Source organism: Prunus persica, chromosome G7 (genome assembly GCF_000346465.2).
Source record: "Prunus persica cultivar Lovell chromosome G7, Prunus_persica_NCBIv2, whole genome shotgun sequence".
Taxonomy (NCBI): domain Eukaryota; kingdom Viridiplantae; phylum Streptophyta; class Magnoliopsida; order Rosales; family Rosaceae; genus Prunus; species Prunus persica.
The window spans coordinates 3,714,949-3,737,339 of record NC_034015.1 but is presented as its reverse complement, the minus strand read 5'-3'; the positions used below and the strand labels follow the sequence as shown (position 1 = coordinate 3,737,339).

Below are 22,391 nucleotides of genomic sequence, written 5' to 3'. Positions count from 1 at the left end.
CAGATTTTCTTCAGAAACTTTATATTTTCTTAAACCACATGGTACCCAGATATTAAATGTTGCCTTCGATTATATTTGTTGCCTTCGGTTTAGTCAGCATGCTTGACAGTTGCCCCACGAGTTCTTTGTTACTCGAACTCGTGTGGAGCGAGTAATGCGGATAAAGGTGGACTACGGTTCCCTGAATCCTGCGAGTTGCGGCTAGGACTGACTTCGTGTCACTGAGACCTGCGAGTATGTGTCACCCATGGTGATGCAATGAATTGACGGATATAAGGAATTGACGGAAATAAGGGTACACCTAGGTGATAGTTTAAACTGTTTTCAAATGTATATATATATACATGCACTGATTTCAAAAATAAAGAAAATAAGCTAGTTTGTATAACTGTTTTTACAGTGGGGTTAGTATGTTCATATGGTAGTTTCTAAGCTTTGTTTTTGGGTCCACTCACCCCTTTTGTTGTTTTGCGCCCCCAGGCAGTAGACGTGCACAGGAATCCACCACCGGGCCACTTCCCATCTTCCGCGCCTTTCTTTGATGTAGGATTTGTATTTTGTACAAAGATTCACTCTTTTGTAAATTCTTAGTAGTCGCTCTGATGTTTTGCCCTAGACTGAGCTGTGAACTCTTTGCATGTGTATATATATGTATGCTGGCAGTTGGTTGTATATATATATATATATATACTTGTTTTGACAGGTGTAAATGTTTTGGTATTGAGCCAGTTACAAGGGAAACTCTGTCGATTTTTCGGTAGAAGTCAACCTTGTTATTTTTATCGTGTTTTGTATAGAAGGGCAAATAGGTCATTTGTGCCCGACATTCGCCAGGTGTCGGACACGCAGAGGGTCTGGGTCGGATTCCAAAGCGGAATTTGGATCGGGTCCTGTCATTCCATTTCTTGAAGATTATTTCCTGTGAGAAGTATGTCATCAACATAGATAAGAACTGCAGTAAATGAAGTGCCTTTAGCCTTGGTAAAAAGAGAATAATCAGCTTTAGATTGTTGATAACCAGCCTTTTGAATGGTATTTGAAAAGGTGGAAAACTAGTTTCTGGAAGCCTGTTTGAGACCATAAAGAGATTTGTTGAGCCGACATACAACGTTCTCCCCCTGTCGGCGAAGACCAGGAGGAGGCTCCATGTACATCACCTCATGTAAATCGCCATGGAGAAAAGCATTTTGAACGTCTAATTGGTGGATGAACCAATGGCGGGTAGCAGCAACAGTAAGAAGACAACGGAGGGTAGTGAGTTTGGCTGTAGGGGAGAAAGTCTCCTGATAATCGATGCCTTCAATTTGAGTGTAGCCTTTAGCAACAAGCCGAGCCTTGTAGCACTCAATGGTGCCGTCGGACTTGTATTTGATTTTGTAGACCCATTTGCATCCGATCGGTTTATGACCAACAGGCAGGGGAACCAAACTCCAAGTGTTATTGTGCTGTAAAGCCTCTAGTTCTGCAGTCATGGCTTGGCACCAATGTGGATCAAGAATAGCCTGAGCATAGGATGTGGGTTTTGTGTGACCTGTAATGTTAGCGAGAAAAGCACAATGGGTAGAGGATAAACGAGAGTAGGTAAGGAAGTGGGAAAGGGGATACCGAGTACCTGATGCAGAACGAGGTGTTGAGGTTGAGTGATTGACATGGTTGGACATGTGGTAGTCTGTATGCCATGCCGGAGGATGTTTAGAGCGAGTGAACTATCGAGGAGGGGGAATGAGAGGAATGAGATTATCTGTATGTGGAGGGGTGGGGTCGACGGATGGGGACAAAGGTGGGATGGGAGAGGTGGGGCTGTCAAGCTCGTCATGTGCGTCAGAGAGGATAGAGTGGTTAGGCACTTGTGGTGGGTTGGTTAGAGGGTTGGGTGGATTGGCTAGTGGGTTGGGCGGATCAATTGGTGGGGTCCAGCTGTTAAGAAAATCAAAGGAAAGGTAGGGCTGAGAAGTAGGTGGGGTAAGGGAGGCCAAAAATTGAGAGAAAGGGAAGGTATTTTCACATAATCGGACATCACGGCTTACAAAAAATTTGTTTGTCTCCAAATTGTAGAGTTTGTAACCCTTTTGGCCAGTAGGATATCCAACAAAGACACAACGTGTGGCATGGGGATCAAATTTGTGAAGAGGATGGACAATAGTTGCATAACAGAGACAACCAAAGACTTTCAAGTGGTCGAGTGATGGGGGACGGTTGTATAACAATTCAAAAGGTGATTTACTGGAAAGTAATGGTGAGGGTAATCGGTTAATAAGATAGACAGCGGTCAAGACACATTCACCCAAGAAAATAATGGGTAAGTGAGACTGAAAAAGTAATGCACATGCGACAGTGAGAATGTGGCGATGCTTGCGTTCGACGACTCCATTTTGTTGTGGAGTGTAAACACAAGTGCGCTGATATTCAATGCCATTATTTTGAAAAAAATCCCTCATGGAGAAAAATTCAGACCCGTTGTTTACCCGAATGGTTTTAATGTTGGCATGGAATTGAAAGTGGGCAAAAGCAACAAAAGATTTGAGAAGGTTTTGGGTTTCAGATTTATGCTGCATCAAAAATATCGTTGTGCACCTAGTAAAGTCACCCACAATGGTAAGAAAGAAACGTGCCCCTGAATGTGTGATAACTTTGTGTGGACCCCAAATATCACAATGTAACAAATCAAAATGAGCTTTAGTTGATATTGAACTTAGAGGAAATGGAAGTCTTGTTTGTTTGGCCATGGGACAAACACTATAATTATTATCAAAAGAAATAGTATTGGAAGGCAATAATGAAGAAGCTAATCGAAGACGAGCGGGGGATGGGTGTCCAAGTCGCATGTGCCATAAATCAGATGAGAGTGAAACTTGATATTAGATAGGTGTCTTTTGCAATGGAGACATGTAATAGAGACCACCACGCTGTTTACCCAAGCCAATCATCTTCCCTGTAGCCAAGTCCTGCAAGACACAGAAGGTAGGAAATAAAATGGCACAACAGTTTAGAGAAGTAGTAAGTTTGCTGGCAGACATAAGATTTAAGCGAAAAGATGGAACACACAAAATTTTGTCTAATGTGATATTTGAATTGAATGGTATAGTGCCAGTGGAAGTGATTGGGGCATGAGAATCAGTAGGTAAATTAACAATGGGCATTTGTGATGATTCAGTTTTAGTGAAAAGTGTGGGATCATAAGTGATGTGATCAGTAGCTCCGCTATCTAAAATCCAAGGTTTAGTGAACACAGAATTTATGGAGGGAATGGAAAAAGGAGCCAGACCTGCAGCATTTGCATAAGCATTGCTATTACTAGAGGAATGAGTTGAACTCATCATAGAAACGGCATGTGCTAGTTGTTGGAGTTGCTCTGCAGAAAACCCATGTAAAGGGTTAGATTGAGAGGCTGGCTGGGTTGGTGCACTGAAACCATATGATTGGGCCTCATGCGCTAGAGCTGTGTCTGCGGCGTGGGCAGTAGGAAAGGACCCATGTGAATTGATGTGCCCTCTAGACCCTTGACGTTGTTGCTTAGATTGATTATGCCTACTGCCTTGAATTCCTGTGTCATTGGGAATCCATGTCCCATTTTTAAATTTACATCTATCCTCAGTGTGGGCTCTCCTATCACAATACTTGCAATGGAATTTGAGGGTCCGACATTCTTCAATTGTATGACCGTTTCTATCATAGTGCTCACAGTGTTTGTTCGTCGAATTATTCGACATATTGTTTGATCGGTTGTGAATTGCAGCGGCAATGAAAAAAATTCTCTGTTGGTCCTGATGTTATTTGTCGCTGTGTTTCGTCTTCAACGACAAGTGAATAGGCTTGGCGGACATTAGGCAATGGCGACATCATGAGGATATTCCCGCGAACACCGTTGTAGGTGTCGTTGAGGCCCATAAGGAATTGCATCATCCGATCTTCTTCCTTTTGTGTATTGTGTGCTTTCATCTCGTTACATGTGAGAGGTGTTTGATATGTTTCTAATTCGTCCCAAAGATCTTTGAGTTTCTTGTAATAGTCTGAAACCATCATGGTGCCTTGTGAGAGAGAGGCGATGGATTTCTGTATCTGATATATGGTTGGTGCATTCTTTTGTGAGAATTGATATTTGAAATCTTGCCAAACTTGATGGACAGTCTTGGCATGAACAACTGCTTTGGCCAGATCGGGTTCCACCGAATGAGCAAGCCATGATAAAATCATACTGTTGCATTGATTCCAGAGAGCATATTCGGTTGGTTGTTCTGTTTCTGAAGGAGGTTGAACGGATCCATTGACAAAGCCAACTTTGTTCTTGGCCGTGAGAGCATGGAGCATGGATTTACTCCAAGATGGGTAATTGGTGCCATTCAACTTTATGGGAACGAGCATGAGACCGGGTGATCTGATTGATGAACAAAATATGGGTGTGATGAATCCATACCAGGATTTTTGGTGTTGGTGCTTGAATTTTTGGAAGTATTGTCTCTGGTTTCTGGTGGTGTTTGATCTGACATGGTGTTTGAAGGTGGCTAGGAAGTAGAAGGGGTCAAGTACCAGGATGAAGCTCTGATACCAACTAAAGAAAGTAAATGGTTGAATATTCTGTTGTATTACCAACGTCAAATAGTACAATACATATATACAACAATAGCCTTCTATCAACCCTACTGTTAAGGCTTTGAAGACGTGATCCAATATTAGTGGGATTTGACCTACACTAATTTGGGCAAGTAAAGATATTACAAATATTTACAAAGATATTTCCTAATAGAAATTACTGTCTTTAGGACATTGCATCAAATCTGCAAGCCTCTATCTCGAATCCAAGTCAGTTTCATTTGTTGTTTGTTTACTGTATTCTGTATTACAGTTTGTTATAAATTCTATTTCATTGATTTATATATATATATGTATATATATATTAATAAATAATTAGTTTAAATAGTCACTAATTGTTGTTTTTCCAACAACCTAAAGACAGTAAAAACCGATGGATTCACAATCACCAATGACTGTGAATGGGGTGACTAAGAATCCTCATGACGAGAAGCCTGAGAAGTTCAAGGGAATTGACTTCAAGAGATGGCAACAGAAGATGTTTTTCTATCTCACAACCATGAATTTGGCACATGTTGTCAGAGAAGAGGCTCCCAAATCAAGAGAAAATCCAATGTCTAAGGAGACAATGATGACCATTGAGGCTTGGAAACAATCTGATTTGCTGTGCAGAAACTACATCCTTAACAAGCTTGATGATACTCTGTATGACATTTATTCATCATACAATTCTACAAGGGAAGTTTGGGAATTACTTGAGAAAAAATACAAAACATAAGATGCTGGTGCCAAAAAGTTCGTGATTGGAAAATTTCTCAAGTATGCCATGGTTGATTTCAAGACTGTTATTAAACAGTTTGAGGAACTTCAAATTCTGATCCATGATATGCTTGCAAAGGGGTGTTCTATTAATGAACACTTTCAAGTTGAAGTAATCACAGAGGAACTGCCTCCATCATGGAAAGACTTCAAAATTTACTTGAAGCACAAGCGCAGAGAGATGTCTATGAAGGATCTAATTTTGAGGCTTCGAGTTGAGGAGGATCGCAGGAAAGGTGACAAAGGTGAAGTGCCTGTCATGAAAGCCAAAGCCAATGTCGTTGAGACATCAAAGCCAAAGTTCTAGAAAAACAAGGGCAAGCAAAGAATTATGCCAATCTTCATGCACCAAAAGGTAAGGATTTCAAGAAAATCAAAGACGCTTGCTAGGTATGTGGAAAATCAGGGTATAAAATACAAGATTTCTACCATCGAAAAGACCAAAATCTAACCAATCTTCAAGCCAACATGACTGAAGTCAATGAGGATTTTGTGGTTGTAGTGTCTGAAACCAATATGGTTTCTGATACTAAGGATTGGTGGGTTGATACAGGTACTACTAGGCACATTTGTGGTAACTGAAATCTGTACTTAGGAAATGCCTCTATATCTGCAATTGAAGGCAAAGGCAGTGTGTTGCTAAAGTCACTTCTGGGAAGGTTTTAACCCTTTTGGATGTGCTGTATGTTCCTGAAATTAGGAAGAATTTAGTGTCTGGCCCTATTCTGAGCAAGAAGGGTTTCAAACTTGTTTTTGAATCTAACAAGTTCATCCTAACCAAAGGAAGGTTGTTTGTAGGAATGGGTTACCTTGTTGATGGCTTCTTCAAACTCAATGTAACTGGCAATGATGCTTTTAATAATATAAATAAGGTTTCCGTTTACTTTGTTGAGCCTTCAAATATTTGGGCATGCTAGGTTAGGTCATGTAAATTATCGATCTATGCATAGAATGATGCATCTAGGTTTATTGCCCAAATTTGATATTGACTTTAATAATAAGTGTGAAACTTGTATAGAATCCAAGTTTTTTAGGCAAACCTTTAAATCTATTTAAGGAAGGTCAAATGTATTACTTGGATTAATTCATAGTGACCTTTGTGACTTGAAATCCACACCAACTCGTGGTGGAAAAAATTATTATACAACATTTATAGATTATTGCAATAAGCATTGTTATGTATACTTAATACAAAGCAAGGATGAAGCTTTACAGATGTTTAAGACATACAAGGCAGAAATTGAGAATCAACTTGATAGAAAAGTGAAAGTACTTAGATAAGATAGAGGCGGAGAATATGAGTCTACTGCATTTTCTTATTTTTGTACAACTCATGGAATTATACATCAAACCATTGCACCATATACACCGCAACAAAATGGTGTAGCAGAAAGGAAAAATAGAACTTTCAAGGAGATGATAAATTCCATGTTGAATAACTCTAGGCTTCCACACAATCTGTGCGGTGAAGCCTTACTTACTGCAAATAACATTTTGAATAGAATTCCACATAAGAAGACTAAACAATCTCCTTATGAAGTGTGGAAAGGACGGATTCCTACATACAAGACACTGAAAGTGTGGGGTTGCCTAGCTAAAGTACAAGTACCCTTACCAAAGAGGGTAAAACTTGGACCTAAAACTATTGGTTGTGTTTTCATAGGTTTTGCTAACACAAGTGCTGCATATAGATTTTTAGTTATTAAATATGATATTTCTGATATACATGTTAACACAATTATAGAATCTGTTGATGCTGATTTCTTTGAGGAAATTTTTCCTTATAAAGAAAAAAAGTTTGGTTCAAACAAGAGGAAAGTACATGATGGAAATCCTGATGAACCATCCTCTTTAGGTGTCCAAGAAAAAGACTAGGAACGTAGAAGAGGAAAGAGGACTAAAACAGCAAAAAAATTTGGACCAAATTTTGTAAGTTTCCTGACTGAAGAAGAACCACAAACTTATAAGAAAGCTATGCCTTCACCTGAGGCTCCTTTATGGAAGGAAGCTGTTAATAGCGAAATAGAATCCATTATGCAGAACCATACGTGGGAATTGGTTTATTTACCACCTGATAACAAACCAATTGGATTTAAATGAATTTTTAAAAGAAAGCTAAAAGCCAATGGTACTATCAATAAATACAAGGCACATTTAGTTGCTAAAGGGTATCAGCAAAAGGAAGGGTTGGATTATTTCGACACTTATTCTCCAGTATCAAGAATTACATCTATAAGGATGTTAATTGCTATAGCTGCTATACACAATATGGACATACATCAAATGGATGTAAAAATAGCTTTTTTAAATGGAGAATTAGATGAAGAAATATACATGGAACAACCAGAAGGTTTTGTGGTAAAAGGTCAAGAAACTAAAGTCTGTAAACTTGTTAAGTCTTTATATGGACTTAAACAAGCTCCAAAACAATGGCATCAAAAGTTTGATCAGACAATGATGTCACACAGATTTAAGATCAATGAGTGTGACAAGTGTGTTTACATAAAGAACAACAAAAATTCTTGTGTTATTGTATGTTTATATGTTGATGACATGCTCATAATGGGAACACGTAAGGATGCAATAAATTCTACAAAGAAAATGTTGAATTCAAATTTTGACATGAAAGACTTAGGTCAAGCTGATGTCATTTTGGGAATTCAAATCAAAAGAAATAGTGATGGGTATATTCTTACTCAATCCCATTATGCGGAATTTTCTTAAGAAAGTTTTGTCAATTTGACTACAAACCTGCTGTGACTCTTTTTTATGTAAATTGCAAGTTAAAGAAGAATAATGGAGGTGCAATTTCCCAATTGGAGTATTCAGCCTAATGTATTTAATGAATTCTACAAGGCCAGACTTAGCTTATTCATTAAGCAAGCTTAGTAGATACACAAGCAATCCTGGACATGATCATTGGGAGGCATTAATCAAGGTGTTAAGATATTTGAAATACACCCAAGATTATGGATTGCATTACACAAAATATCCACCAGTTCTGGAAGGCTATAGTGATGCAAATTGGATTTCTGACAGTACAGAAACCAAATCAGCTAGTGGATATGTATTTATATTAGGTGGAGCTGTAGTATCTTGGAAATCCTCTAAACAGACGTGTATAGCATGCTCTACAATGGAATCAGAGTTTGTAGCCTTGGATAAAGCTGCTGAAGAAGCAGAATGGCTGAGAAACTTCCTAGAAGACATTCCAATGTGGCCTAAGCTTGTGATAGCAATTCGTATACACTGTGAGGGCAGCACAAGCAAGAGCCTAAAGTGGTGTATACAATGGAAAGTCAAGACATATCAGGCGTAGGCATAATACAATTAGACAATTGCTCTCAATTGGAATTATATCCACTGACTATGTGAAGTCAAAGGAAAATATTGCAGATCCTTTGATAAAAGGCCTACCAAGAGAGCAAATCAAATTTACATCGAGAGGAATGAGATTAAAGCCAATCTAATAAGTTAAATCTGGCATAAACCTAACCTAATTGATTGGAGATTCCATGGTCTAGGTTCAATAGGAAAAATGGTTGGGTAAGATTCAAAAAGTTGAACACACAATGCAATTCATTCCTATGATGGTTAGTTTGTTGTCTGTTGATGTGAAGGTTATGCTTTGCATTTAATGACACTAATATCTTATTAAGAGGAGTTAGGTAGAAAACTCTTAATTGGTGTCACCTGTATGGGAGTAATGTGGGGCAGCATTTATGAAAACGAAAAAAGGCTAAGTTCTCTAAAGCTCTCATGAAACTTGGGACATGTTCAGGACCAAAATGAACAAAAACGTATGAACTAACGTTTGTTAAGGTGTTATATGTGTGAGACATATTGTCTAGGTTTACTATAGCAGTGAACAATTCAAGATCAATTATGTCCACTACATCACCAAGTAAATCCGATATGTTTTCACTAGGGTAAGTTCAAGTCCAAATGACACTTTTCCTGATGTATATAACGTCTGCTTCCTCTCAAATGCATTACATTCATTTAGCACTATAAGTATAACATTTCAAATGTGGGGTCTAAAATTTCGATTCAAATGTGGGATATTGTTGGAAGTTTGAATGAAACTCAAGGACATTTGTCCCACATTGGTAGAAAGAAGAAAGAGTGAGGTTTTTATAAGTGTGGAAGTCCCGCACTTGGTAAATGAAAGTTGGGCCAAGTGGAAGTCAATTGGGTTTCAAAATCAATTTGGGCATTGAATATTATATAATTAATATATAATATTTAATTATAAAAAAGATGGGCCTTGGTTTTGGGGCATTTGGGCACTTTCAGGTTTAAATTAATTTTTTAGTTTCGAATTAATATTTTTTTTTAATTAATTTGGATTAGTTTAATTAACTGTTTTCTAACAGTTGCGACTCTTATGATAAGGTTTCAGAGGTTTCAGAGGTCCATAAGCGTCGATCTTCTGGGTAAAGTATGGCTCATGTGCAACAACATCATTCAAGATGCAATAGAAAAGCTCTTTTTTCATGCGGAAACCGCCTGCCAAAGTCCACTGGGGGATGAAGTGGTCTTTCACAGAAATAGTCCTCCATGAGATTCTTATGATATTTTTCTCTCTTCTGATTCTTGTATTCATGGCTTACAACGAAACCACCATGTTTGGATTGTTGAGCATATTGCTCCAACAAAAATGTATGGTGTTGAACGGCCATTACAACCCTCTGTTGATGAAGGTCATAATCATCAAAATCATCATTGAAGAAATTCTGTATAGCATTCCCACGTGAATTCATTATAAGAAGAAGAATAAAATTGAAGGAGACTGTGTGGTCAATTGGGTAGAATAACACTTCTTAAATAGACAAGAGGATAAGATGACCTACATGTTTGAAAATAATTGAATGAAGATAGGAAAAAATAGGGAAATATAAGGGAATCCAATAAAGTGAGATGAACAAAGATGAGCAATGGTTCAGAACATGATTGAAACAAGACAAAAAGAGATAAGAAATGGTTTAGAAAATAATTGAATGAAGATGGGAAAAGATAGGGAAAGATAAGGGAATCCAATAAAGTGAGATAGACAAAGTTGAGCAATGGTTCAGAACATGATTGAAACAAGACAATAAGAAATGGGAAAGGGTTCAGAAAATAATTGAAGAACACAAGTGTAGGCGGGCAAAAATTCAGAATATTATTGAATGAGGATAAAGGAATTCAATGAAGTAAAAGTAAAAGTAAAAATTGAAGATAATTATGACAATGGCTTCAATGAAAGATTTGAATTATTCTGGGCATATGCAAAAGTAATAGCTCTAGGGGTATAGATTGGGATGATGTAGATCTTTCTTTTTTTCTTTTTTTTGCCCTTCCTTCTTAAATTCTTCCTGTCTCACACGTCCTGTCTTTTTTTTTTTTTTTCGTCCTCCTTGTCTCTGACCCAAAATCTTGATCTCTTACCAAGGTCACAAAACTTGGTAACAATTATCAAATTCTGAGCGTCTTGGCTCTTCCCAGAAATGGAAAACAATAATTTATTCTTCTTTGTTTCTCAGGAAGCTTTCTAAACAGATTGGATTTTTATGGTTAGAAAGGAATAACTTGACAAATAAATTTAATGCGTTATTTATGATTTAAATTACTCAGTGAAACCATAAAGCCCAGAAACGCAAAAATCCCACCACCTACAATAATACAAAATACAAAAACACTCTTGAAACGTGACTTTTCTTTTGATAGGGAAAAAGAAAGGATTGTGATTGCAGAGGTTTGGGAGAGAGGAAAGCGTGGTGTGAGAGATAAGATTTTAAGGCAGAGACATGAAGAAAGAAAAAAGTTAAGGACAGGACGTGAGACAGAAATTGACCACAAAAGAGACGTGAGACAGGAAGACGAGAAGAAGAAAAAAAGGTCGGGATGTTAACTTTGCCGTTAGTTGGGTTAGGGTGTTTTTTTTCTTTTTTAATTAAGAGTAAATTGAATTTTTGTTTGAAGGATGATGTGTCAACTTTTAATTTCCTTAGATTAAATTTTAATGAAGTGGCATATGGAGAACAAAATTTATTAGCATCCAGCACATGCATCCAAAAAGAGGCGAAGAATGTTTACGAAAGCAAAATACAGAAAACAGAATTCTTGCTTTTGCTGGAAACAAAGAATGCTTGCTGAGAATACAAAAATATGGACGAAACAGTACACGTATACAAAAATGCCTAAGAAAATATGTTCCATAGTCAATTTGTAATCTTGCAAAGCCCCAGCACTGCCAATCACATGCTAAAAAAGAAAACACATATATACATAGAAGCTAAGAAACTCTTGTTAGATAGTCTATATGTACTCCGCCAATGCCCTAGTCTTGTAAATTGCAAGCTAGGAGAGAGAGAAAGACAACGATTTTTCATGTTTGACTCCAAGTTACTGAATAAGTTGCTTGGATGGACTATATATATAAATAAATAAATTACTTAAAGATTTTTCCAGACATTAAAATCTGTACTTGAGCTGTTATAATTTATGATGCTGTCTTGACATCCTATGAAGTATGAACTCCGTACTGGATCTATATTTATTAAAGCATGGGCAGTTCCGCTTGGGCTACCTGCAACAGCAACCTCATCTGCACCAATGGTCACTTCAGCATAGCCTTTACCATCCACCTGGTGGTTCTCCAGCTTCAAATAGTTCACAACTAAAAGAGTAAGTAAAAAATAACAAGATTATGAAGTGAAACACTACAATGAGACATCTAAATTTATGTCATTATACCTATATCGGATCATCTGAATTACTTATTCATCCTAATTGTAACAACAGATACTATCAGGCAATTTCCTAATGGATGCACATTAGAATGCAGTCGTTTTAATAACTACTGTAGGACCGTTGACACAATTTATTTGTTGACAGCAGAAAGGGCCATAACATCAGGCAATTTCAATTTGTGTGTGCCATAAAAATACAAGCAACCTCGGAAACAAAGGAAATAAAATCTGGTGATGAGAACTTGCACTCAGTGATGAAAATATTGACATATCCAGTCCGATATTATGCGGATATGTCAAAATTTTAAGTTGCCAACACATTGGGAGCAGAAGGTTTCTTCCTGCAACATTTCAATGAAATTCTCCATATTGGGCTGAAAGAGAGCAGGAATTGGAAATTGGTAGAAATATATTTGATATCTGTGAAAATATCCAAGGCATTTCCACTGGATCTCACTGATATTGTACAAAGGACAAGATTTATGACATTTTGACAGCAGAATGGTGCCATACTACCACCCAGAACTTCCTATCTAGCTACTTCCCAGAATTTTTCAGAAATTAGCCATGGCTGTGACTAGCCAGTGGAGATGACGTGTGAAAATAAAATCCTTGTGGTGAAGATTATTTCACATCAGTTTAATTAACTAAATGAATTGGTTTTGAGAAAGAAAAGTATAGCCTTATAAACAAGTTGGTAGTAGAATGGTCAGGATATTTAGGTCATTCTAAACTAAGTTATCTTCTATACAAAAAGATAAATTAATGAACTTACATAGAAAGTTCATTCTTGTGCATTTCTAGTGAATCCCTTGTTTATAGGCATGCTAATGCGTTTTTACTAAAATAAGATATAAGTGTGTTATTTTAGCATAAATTTAGATGAACCTAAAGGCTTTCTTTCCCAAAAAAAACTTAAGAGTAAGGATCTACATTTCTCAACCCTTGAGTTCAAATCCAACTACATGATTATTTTATTTGATTTCATAAACAAAATCATCTATGCAATTTCATAAACGAAATAAGTTGAAATATAGAACTTTTCAACATTATGTGGCATCCTTGTTTGCCCTTGTTGGCCAGTTGTGATTTGTGCCTATGCGCTGCTATATGTTTTTAAAGTCTTGCTAAATAGCCAGTTTGATGTCCAAACAGCAGAGTTCCATGACGTGGTCAGACATAGAACATATATAAAAACCCTAGGCAGAAAATGAACATAAGGTCCTACAAACTTTCAGGCAGAGACGGGCAAAAGTATTCATGTAATCAAACTATGCATTTGGGTTTAAAACTGGAGTGAGTTCCCTTCAGTTTTTTTTATCATAAACATCTAAATTACTCAGAACCTAAATTTAATTTCCAACATACATAAGTTTTGAACTGACATCAGATATAAAATAAGGCAAACAGCTCAAACATCTATAAACAGAACGGAAGTTATATCAAAGTTTTCATATTTTCATTGTTTCATGCATGCAATTATCCTCTATCAATTTGGAACTTTTCAACTCAATGAACAATCTTGTCGAAAAATTATATTGATTGCCACAATGAATACATCCAGAATAGATGATCTAGTCATTTAGTATACTGCAAAAAAAAAGTAAAATTTTATAACATTTATGCTTCTATGGAACTGAGAGCTTACCCTAAACTTGGTTTCAGCACCCCATATGACAAATGTTTCATTACAAGTATGGTGCCTGTGATTTCCCCTCAAACCACCAGGTTGGATTTCTCCAAGATGAATTGAAACACAGCCCACAGCTCCACCTGTAAACAAACACAATCATTTCCTCAACTACCAGCAAATGCATTTTGTTTCAGGGATCAGATTTGAGTTGGAAATCCAAATCCAGAGGAAACCCAATAAAATTCATTTTCCTACAACTTCACAAGAATTTAAATTCAATATTTATACAACCAACAGGCTATAGAATCAATGTCATACAGTGCAAGAAAAAGCAGCCAAATGGGTTGAAATCAAAATACTCTTTCATGACAATGCAATGGAAACGGATGCATTTTGATGCAAACAAATAATACAAAAAATAAAAAATTATTTCACCCATCAACTCTCTCTCTCACTATTCAAAGAAAATCCCATCAATTACCTTTCAAATTACGAAAAAAGAAAAGCAACAAAAAAGGAAAACAAGAAAGAGAAAGGGGGTGTGCCTGAAATGCCAGAATCAAGGGCAAGGGAGATGGGGTCGAGCAGCCATCCCCTCTTGTCTTTTGCAATCCGAGAAGGAAACCCAGAGCTGAACCTAATGACATTGGCGCTGGAATCACTCAATTGGCTCCATTTTTTATGGGTGAGGGGCTTGTCTTTGTCTTTAGAAATATGGGAAGGAGCAGAGGAGAGGTAGGAGGAGTGTTGAAGTCTGAGAGAGACCCATGTGAGCAAAAGGAGGATGGAGAGCAGAAAAGGGAAGGCATGCGGCTTCTTCAGAAAGTGGACAAGTGATGAGGAGAATTGGATGCTTTGGCTATGGAATTGGTTCTCTGAGCTCTGGCTGTTCCTTCGAGGGTTTGCCATCACATTCTCTCTCTCGTCTCTTCACATTTCACTTGACATTGTGTCTGTATATTTGGAATTTGTGTTTCAGACCAAAAAAAGTATTTGGAATTTGTGTTTTTATTAATTTCTATATTGCTGCTATTTCCACCGTCGTCTTATTTATCCATCCATCTTATATTCTCACCTATTATTTAAATTTAAAAAAGCACAATTCTATCTTTCCACTCATCATTAGTCTTAAAATACCCTTTAATTATTAATTCACGTAAATTCTCTTTTCTATTTCTCTACTCACCTTATCTTCTCACCTACTATTTAAATTTAAAAAAACACAATCCTATCTTTCCACCCACCATTATTCTTAAAATACCCTTTAATTATTAATTCACGTAAATTCTCTTTCCTATTTTCCCACCTACGTTATCTTCTACTATTTAAAATTTGAAAAAACACAATCTTATCTTTCCACCCACCATTATTCCTAAAATACAATTTAATTATTAATTCAAGTAAATTCTCTTTACTAACCCCATCATATGTTGCCAAATTCTATTATTTTGACTTCCACCTTCCTTCTATTATCTGTAGCTTGTTGTAACCCTCTTTTTAAAATTATTATTTTCTTGTCTTAACCTTCAGTTCTTCTACAACTCAACCAAAAAAATATCTCAACGTTACTCTTCCAAATCACAGAGTTGAACGATTATCTAATTTGAGTGGCTGGTAAATTTTCAAGTAATTGAAATTGGGGACAAAGGCACGAAAATGAAACGAAGCCCAAAATGCACAAGAAAAAAGAGTTAGAAATCTGAGGATGAGAACTTTGATTTAAGGGTGAAGAGATACATGAATTACACGGTTTAACGGGGAATAAAATTTTTACTATTGTAACCCCAAAGTTTATGGATGCCCACCATAAGTCTATTGTAATTCCTCCATTATACCCATCATTATACCTATCATTATAGGGTTGTAACCTATGCACTAAATACCATATTTATCATTGGTTATTATGTTTTGTAACACACCACTTAAGGGTGGTAAATGATGATGTATTTCCTATGCCTATAAATAGTAGGCACTAAAGATGAATAAGACTCTTGAGCACTGAGCTGTTGAGAACTACTCTTACTTTTCATATACTTTCTCTATTCATTTTTACAATATGTTATTAGCACGACTCTATTATCAGTTGAGGATCTTGGCTTGGACTTGGTATAATTTTTCTTATCTAATTTCTTATTTTATTTCGATTGATGCTATAATATTTTTTTTTCTTTCACCAACCAAGTTTCTTTGAGACATAATCTCACACATGTCGATTAACTATAAGACAGAAGGATGCTATGACTCAAAGTTTAGTTCTACCATGTTCTTAGCTTTTCTTTTCTAACCAATTGTGCAGGGTCTCTATTTTATATATATATTTAATATACACTATAACATGCATATAATTTTATATATTATAATATATAAATAAACGGTTGCATTTTTATAAAGATGGATTTTATTTATATATTAGAACCCAAAGTTCACATCCTAATGATTTAAACCTGAAGTTTTAAATCAAAGAAATTCAATAATTCTAGAACCTGAAGTTCTAAGTTATATAATTATTTTAGAGCCTGAAGCCCTAAATATATAGAACTCAAATCTATTGTTTTGAGTGACTAATTATGCATATGTTCATTTATTTAATTTTTTTATTTGATAGTAATATGATCATTTTTATTATTATTGAGGCATATTTTAATTTTTCATGTTTACAATTAATTAATTTTGAAATATTTGATTTTTAATTTTTTAGAGATATTCAACAATGTCAAATCTCATGAAGCTTGAGTTTGTGGCACTTGACATTTCTGGCAAGAACTATTTGACCTGGATCCTTGATGCTGAAATTCATTTGAATGCAAAGGATCTTGGAAATACCATCAAGGAAAGAAATGAAGCATCCCTACAGGATCGCTTGAAAGCTATGATTTTCCTCCACCATCTCCTTTATGAAGGATTGAAATCTGAATACCTTAAGGTGAAGGATCCTGCTATCCTATAGAAAAATTTGGAAGAAATGTATGACCATTAGAAGAGTATAATTCTTCCAAAGACTCGTTATGATTGGATGCACCTGCGCTTGAAGGATTTCAAAATAGTGAATGAGTATAACTCAACAATGTTCAAAACTGTCTCTCAATTGAGGTTGTGTGGAGACACGTTTATTGATGAAGATATGTTGGAGAAAACATTCACAACTTTTCATGCATCAAACATGCTCCTGCAGCAGCAATACCGAGAAAAAAGATTTACAAAATATTCCCAACTGATTTCATGTCTTCTTGTTGCTGAACAAAACAATGAGCTTTTGGTCAAAAACCATAATTCCCACCCAATTGGCTCAAAACCATTTCCTGAAGCAAATGCAAGCAATCATGGCCGTGGTCAGGGTGGTAGTTATGGTCGTGGTCATTATAATTTTCGAAACCGAGGTGGTCACAATCATGCCTCAAATAAGAAAAGTGCACCATACCACCAAAAGTGGAATGACAATGAAGAAAAACAAGGAAAAGGGAAAGGTATGCAGATTAATTCTGAAAAAAAAAAAAAAAGAAGTGATGAGGCTTGTTATAGGTGTGGTATGAAAGGACATTGGTCTTGTACCTGTCGTACGGCGAAACACCTGGTTAATCTTTATCAAGCATCAATTAAGGGAAAGAGAAAAGAGAAAGAAACAAACTTCATCGATTTCAGCAACATTTTTTATGATTTTACTGAGCCAATGAATATCACCTATTTGGATGTGTTATATTTCTTTGCAGAACCAAGCGGCACATTTGACCATTCATATGGTGATGGAAATACCAATGTTGGTGATGAAAATATGAAGGATGGTGATGATGATGCCAATGATAGAAACCCCAATATTGACTAATTTTATGTTGCTCTATTATGTTGCTTTATTTCAATTCATTAAAACGATATGAACTTATGATTTTAAGTTTCAATTTTTCATTTGTAATGCTTTCAATTCAATAAAATGATCTATGATCGCATTATTTTATTTTATTTTTTATTATATTTATTCATAAACTTATTATATATATTTTTCTTTAAATGAAGAAGCATGGAAAATGTCAATGCTTTGAGCAATTCCAAGATGCATGATGGCGATGTATGTTTGGTGGATAGTGCAACAACACATACAATCCTTCGGGATAAGAAATAATTTTCAAACTTAAAATTACCAAAAGCCAATGTGAATACACTTTCAGGTAGTGCAAAGCTAATCGAAGGCTCTGGAAGAGCCAGTTTAATATTACATGGAGGAACACACAATTAAATCAAAGAGGCTTTATATTCTATCAGATCTAGAAGAAATCTTGTGAGAATGTGAAGGTAAAACGTCCCACATTGGAAAGTTGAGAAACCTAGCAAGAGTTTGTAAGGAGTTGGACTACTCCCCTCATTGCCAATGGTTTGGGGTGGAACCTCAACTTCCTTTATGGTATCAGAGTGGGATGCCCACGTGTGAAAGTCCAACGGCCACACGTGCTCCACATCACCCAATATGTGTTGTCCACGTGTTAGTCTTGAAAATTCGCCACACGTGTGGGGGCGTGTGAGAATGTGAAGGTAAAAAGTTCCACATTGGAAAGTTGAGAAACCTAGCAAGGGCTTATAAGGAGTTGGGCTACTCCCCCCATTACCAATTGGTTTTGGGGTGGAACCTCAACTTCCTTCAAATCTGATTAGTTTTAAGGATATATGTCTAAATGGGTTTCATATTGACACTACAAATGAGGGGATATAGAATATTTGCTCATTACTTCTATTATTTCATGCCATAAGCATGTAGTAGAAAAACTTCCAGCTCTCTTATATGGCTTGTATTATACAACTATAAGTGCAATAGAATCAAATACCATAATAAACCAGAAGTTCAGTGATCCAAAGCTTTTTATGCTTTGGCATGACCGACTTGGCCATCCAGGGTCAACAATGATGTGTCGAATAATTGAAAATTCACATGGTCATCCATTAAAGAACCAGAGGATTCTTTTATCCAGTGATTGTCCATGCCAGGCTTGCTCACAAGGAAAATTGGTTATTAAACCATCTCCCTTGAAAGTTGTTAGTGAATCCCCAACATTTTTACAACGAATCCGAGGGGATATATGTGGACCTATTCATCCACCATGTGGGCCATTTAGTTATTTCATGGTTTTAATAGACGCATCAGCAAGATGGTCACATGTTTGCCTACTTTCTACTTGTTCTATTGCATTTGCTAAGCTTCTTGCTCAAACAATCTAATTGATGGCACAATTTTCTGACTATCGAATTAAGACAATTCGTCTTGATAATGCTTGTGAGTTTACATCTCAAGCATTTGATGATTATTGCATGTCCATTGGCATTGGTGTTGAACATCTAGTTGCACATATACATACTCAAAATGGATTAGTAGAGTCCTTTATCAAACGCCTTAAAACGATTGCTCGGTCTTTACTTTTAAGGTCAAAATTACCTACTTCTGTTTGGGGACATGCTATATTGCATGCTGCATCTTTGGTTCGCATCCAACCAACTGCATATCATCAATATTCTCCATTACAACTTGGTTTGGGCCAACAACCTAATATTTCTCATTTAAAAATTTTTGGCTGTGCTGTAAATGTTCCCATTTTTCCACTAAAGAGAACTAAGATGGGCTCTCAAAGATATCTTGGAATTTACATTGGATTTAATTCTCCATTCATAATTAGATATCTTGAACCCCTGACGGGTGATATGTTTACAGCACGCTTTGAGGATTGCCATTTTGATGAGATAATTTTCCCGCCGTTAGGGGGAGAAAAAGTGTTGCTTCCTGAAGAACGGCGTGAAATTACATGGAATGCATCATCATTGTCTCATCTGTATCCACGTACAAATCAAATTGAATATGAAGTTCAAAGGATCATCCATTTGCAAAGTATAGCAAATCAATTACCATATGCTTTTACTGACATAAAGAAAGTAACAAAATCTCATATATTGGCTGTAAATACTCCAGCAAGGATTGATGTCCCTGAAGGTCAATACCCGAAAGAAAAGGACACAAGAAGTGCCTATTCCATAAGAAGATAAAAATTCGAAACAAATTAGTACTCTTGATGAGCCAAAAACTGACCAGTTTAAAATTGATGAAGATATAGCCCCTATAGAGGCACATACACCAGAAGAAGTACATACACCAGAAGAAGTACATACATCAGAAGAGATCTCTTTGAATTATATGAGTACAAGAGAAAGCTGGGATAGAAAGAAAACTATTGTTGATGATGTCTTTGTATACATGGTTGCTATAGAAATTATAAAAGATAATGAGGATCTTGAACAAAAAACTGTTGAAGAATGTCGACATAGAGAGGATTGGCCAAAATGGAAAGATGTGATCCAAGTATAATTAAATTCCTTGGAAAATCGTAAAGTATTCGGACCAGTAGTCCAAACACCTGCAAGTGTGAAACCGGTTGGATACAAATGAGTGTTTGTAAGGAAACGTAACGAGAAAAATGAAATTGTGAGATACAAAGCACGACTTGTAGCACAAGGTTTCTAGCAGAGACCTAGAATCGATTATGAGGAGACATATTCCCCTGTGATAGATGCAATCACATTATGTTTCTTGATTAGTTTGGTTGTCATAGAAAGACTTGATATGAAACTCATGGATGTAGTTACTGCATACCTATACGGATCACTTGAGAATGATATCTATATGAAGATCCCAGAAAGATTTAAATTGCCTGAAGCAAATGATCCAAAATATCATGACATGTATTCAATTAAATTACAACGATCCTTGTATGGATTAAAGCAATCTGGAAGAATGTGGTATAACCGCCTTAGTGAATATCTTATACAAGAAGGATATGTAAATAATCCAATTTGTCCATGTGTTTTTATTAAAAGATCTGGAAGTGGATTTGCTATTATTGTAGTATATGTGGATGATTTAAACCTTGTTGGAACTCCTGAAGAGCTTACAAAGACTGCTGCTTATTTAATGAAGGAATTTCAGATGAAAAATCTTGGGAAGACTAAATTCTGTCTCAACCTGCAGATCGAGCATTTACCAACTGGAATCTTTATCCATCAATCAACATATACATAAAAAGTTTTAAAACGATTTTATATGGATAAAGCTTATCCATTAAGTAGCCCCATGGTTGTTCGATCAATTGATGTAAAGAAAGGTCTTTTTCGCCCACGAGAAGATAATGAAGAATTACTTGGTCCTGAAGTAACATACCTTAGTGCAATTGAAGATTTAAAGTATCTTGCAAATTGTACACAGCCTGATATAGCTATTTCTATAAACTTATTAGCAAGGTATAGTTCTGCACCAACTAAGAGACATTGGAATGGTGTTAAACATATACTACGAAATTTTCGTGGAACAGCTGACATGGGTTTATTTTATTCAAAAGGGTCAAAATTCCAAATAGTTGGCTATGCTGATGCTGGTTATTTTTCTGATTCACATAAAGGTAGATCACAAACAGGGTATGTGTTCACTTGTGGTGGTGTTGCTATATCATGGTTGTCTGTAAAGCAAACATTAGCCGCCACTTCTTCAAACCATTCTGAAATATTAGCATTGCATGAAGCAAGTCGGGAATGTATATGGCTGAGATCTATGATACAACATATTCGAGAAACAAGTGGGTTGTCTTCAATCAAAAATTCTCCAACATTGCTATATGAAGATAATGCTGCTTGTATTGCTCAAATCACAAATGGATACATCAAAGGTGACAGAACCAAACACATTTTCCCAAAAAATTTCTACACGCATGAACTTCAGAAGAATGGTAACATAGATGTTCAACAAATACAATCCAGCAACAACTTTGCAGATTTATTCACTAAAGCACTGCCAACTACAACACTCAGAAAGATGGTCAACCATATTGGAATGCGTCAACTCAAGGATCTTTTGGCAGCATCAGGGGGAGCGTGTCATAATTGAGACCTTCACACTATACTCTTTTTCCTTCCTTTTGGTTTTTATCCCACTGGGTTTTTTCAGGCAAGATTTTAATGAGGCAGTGTCACACGTTCTATATTACACATGGATATGTACTCTTTTCCCTTCGCCTAGGTTTTGTCCCACCAGGTTTTACTGGCAAGGTTTTAATGAGGCATACTCCATGCATGGTGGACATCCAAGGGGGAGTGTTGTAACCTCAAATATTATGGATGCCCACCATAAGTCCATTGTAATTCCTCCACTATACCCATCATTATATCTTTCATTATAGGGTTGTAACCTATGCACTAAGTACCATATTTATCATTGGTTATTATGTTTTGTAACCCACCACTTAAGGGTGGTAAATGATGATATATTTCATATGCCTATAAATAGTAAGCACTAAAGATGAATAAGACACTTGAGCATTGAGCTATTGAGAACTACTCTTACTTTTCATATACTTTCTCTATTCACTTTTACAACATTTACTTATTTATTAATGGTTTTTTTAGGGGGTTACAAAAAGCTGGGATTTTTACAATCTAAATTTTTCTTCCATAACAATTTCATAAATCTTTGACAAGTGGCGCGACACAATCTGCGGGACCAGCAGCACTAGCCCCAATTGCTCTTCCTTGCATATGGGCTGCATGAGCCTTGAATGGGCTCCACCAAAAAGTTTTTCTGCCCAGGCAATAGATGGATTGGTATTTGGCCCTAAGTTTGGGTTTTCCCATATTTTGGCCCTTTACTTTTCTTGGGT

The 22,391-nt window shown here is 36.3% G+C and overlaps 2 protein-coding genes across 3 annotated transcripts; one reads left to right on the top strand and one right to left on the bottom strand.

The window, feature by feature from the left end:
- LOC18771165 lies at positions 11,440-14,707 on the bottom strand. Of its 2 annotated transcripts, none has more exons than XM_020569348.1 (3): positions 14,262-14,707; positions 13,732-13,856; positions 11,440-11,993 (listed from the first exon to the last, which is right to left on the bottom strand). In XM_020569348.1, exons 1-3 carry the CDS (start codon positions 14,623-14,625, stop codon positions 11,787-11,789), a joined length of 696 nt encoding a protein of 231 aa, XP_020424937.1. In that variant the 5' UTR covers positions 14,626-14,707; the 3' UTR covers positions 11,440-11,786. The 2 variants fall into 2 exon arrangements, with proteins under 2 accessions (XP_020424937.1, XP_020424938.1); XM_020569349.1 differs by having other exon boundaries at positions 11,860-12,010.
- LOC109950313 lies at positions 16,427-17,536 on the top strand. Its single transcript, XM_020568864.1, has 3 exons — positions 16,427-16,639; positions 16,748-17,180; positions 17,424-17,536. Exons 1-3 carry the CDS (start codon positions 16,427-16,429, stop codon positions 17,534-17,536), a joined length of 759 nt encoding a protein of 252 aa, XP_020424453.1.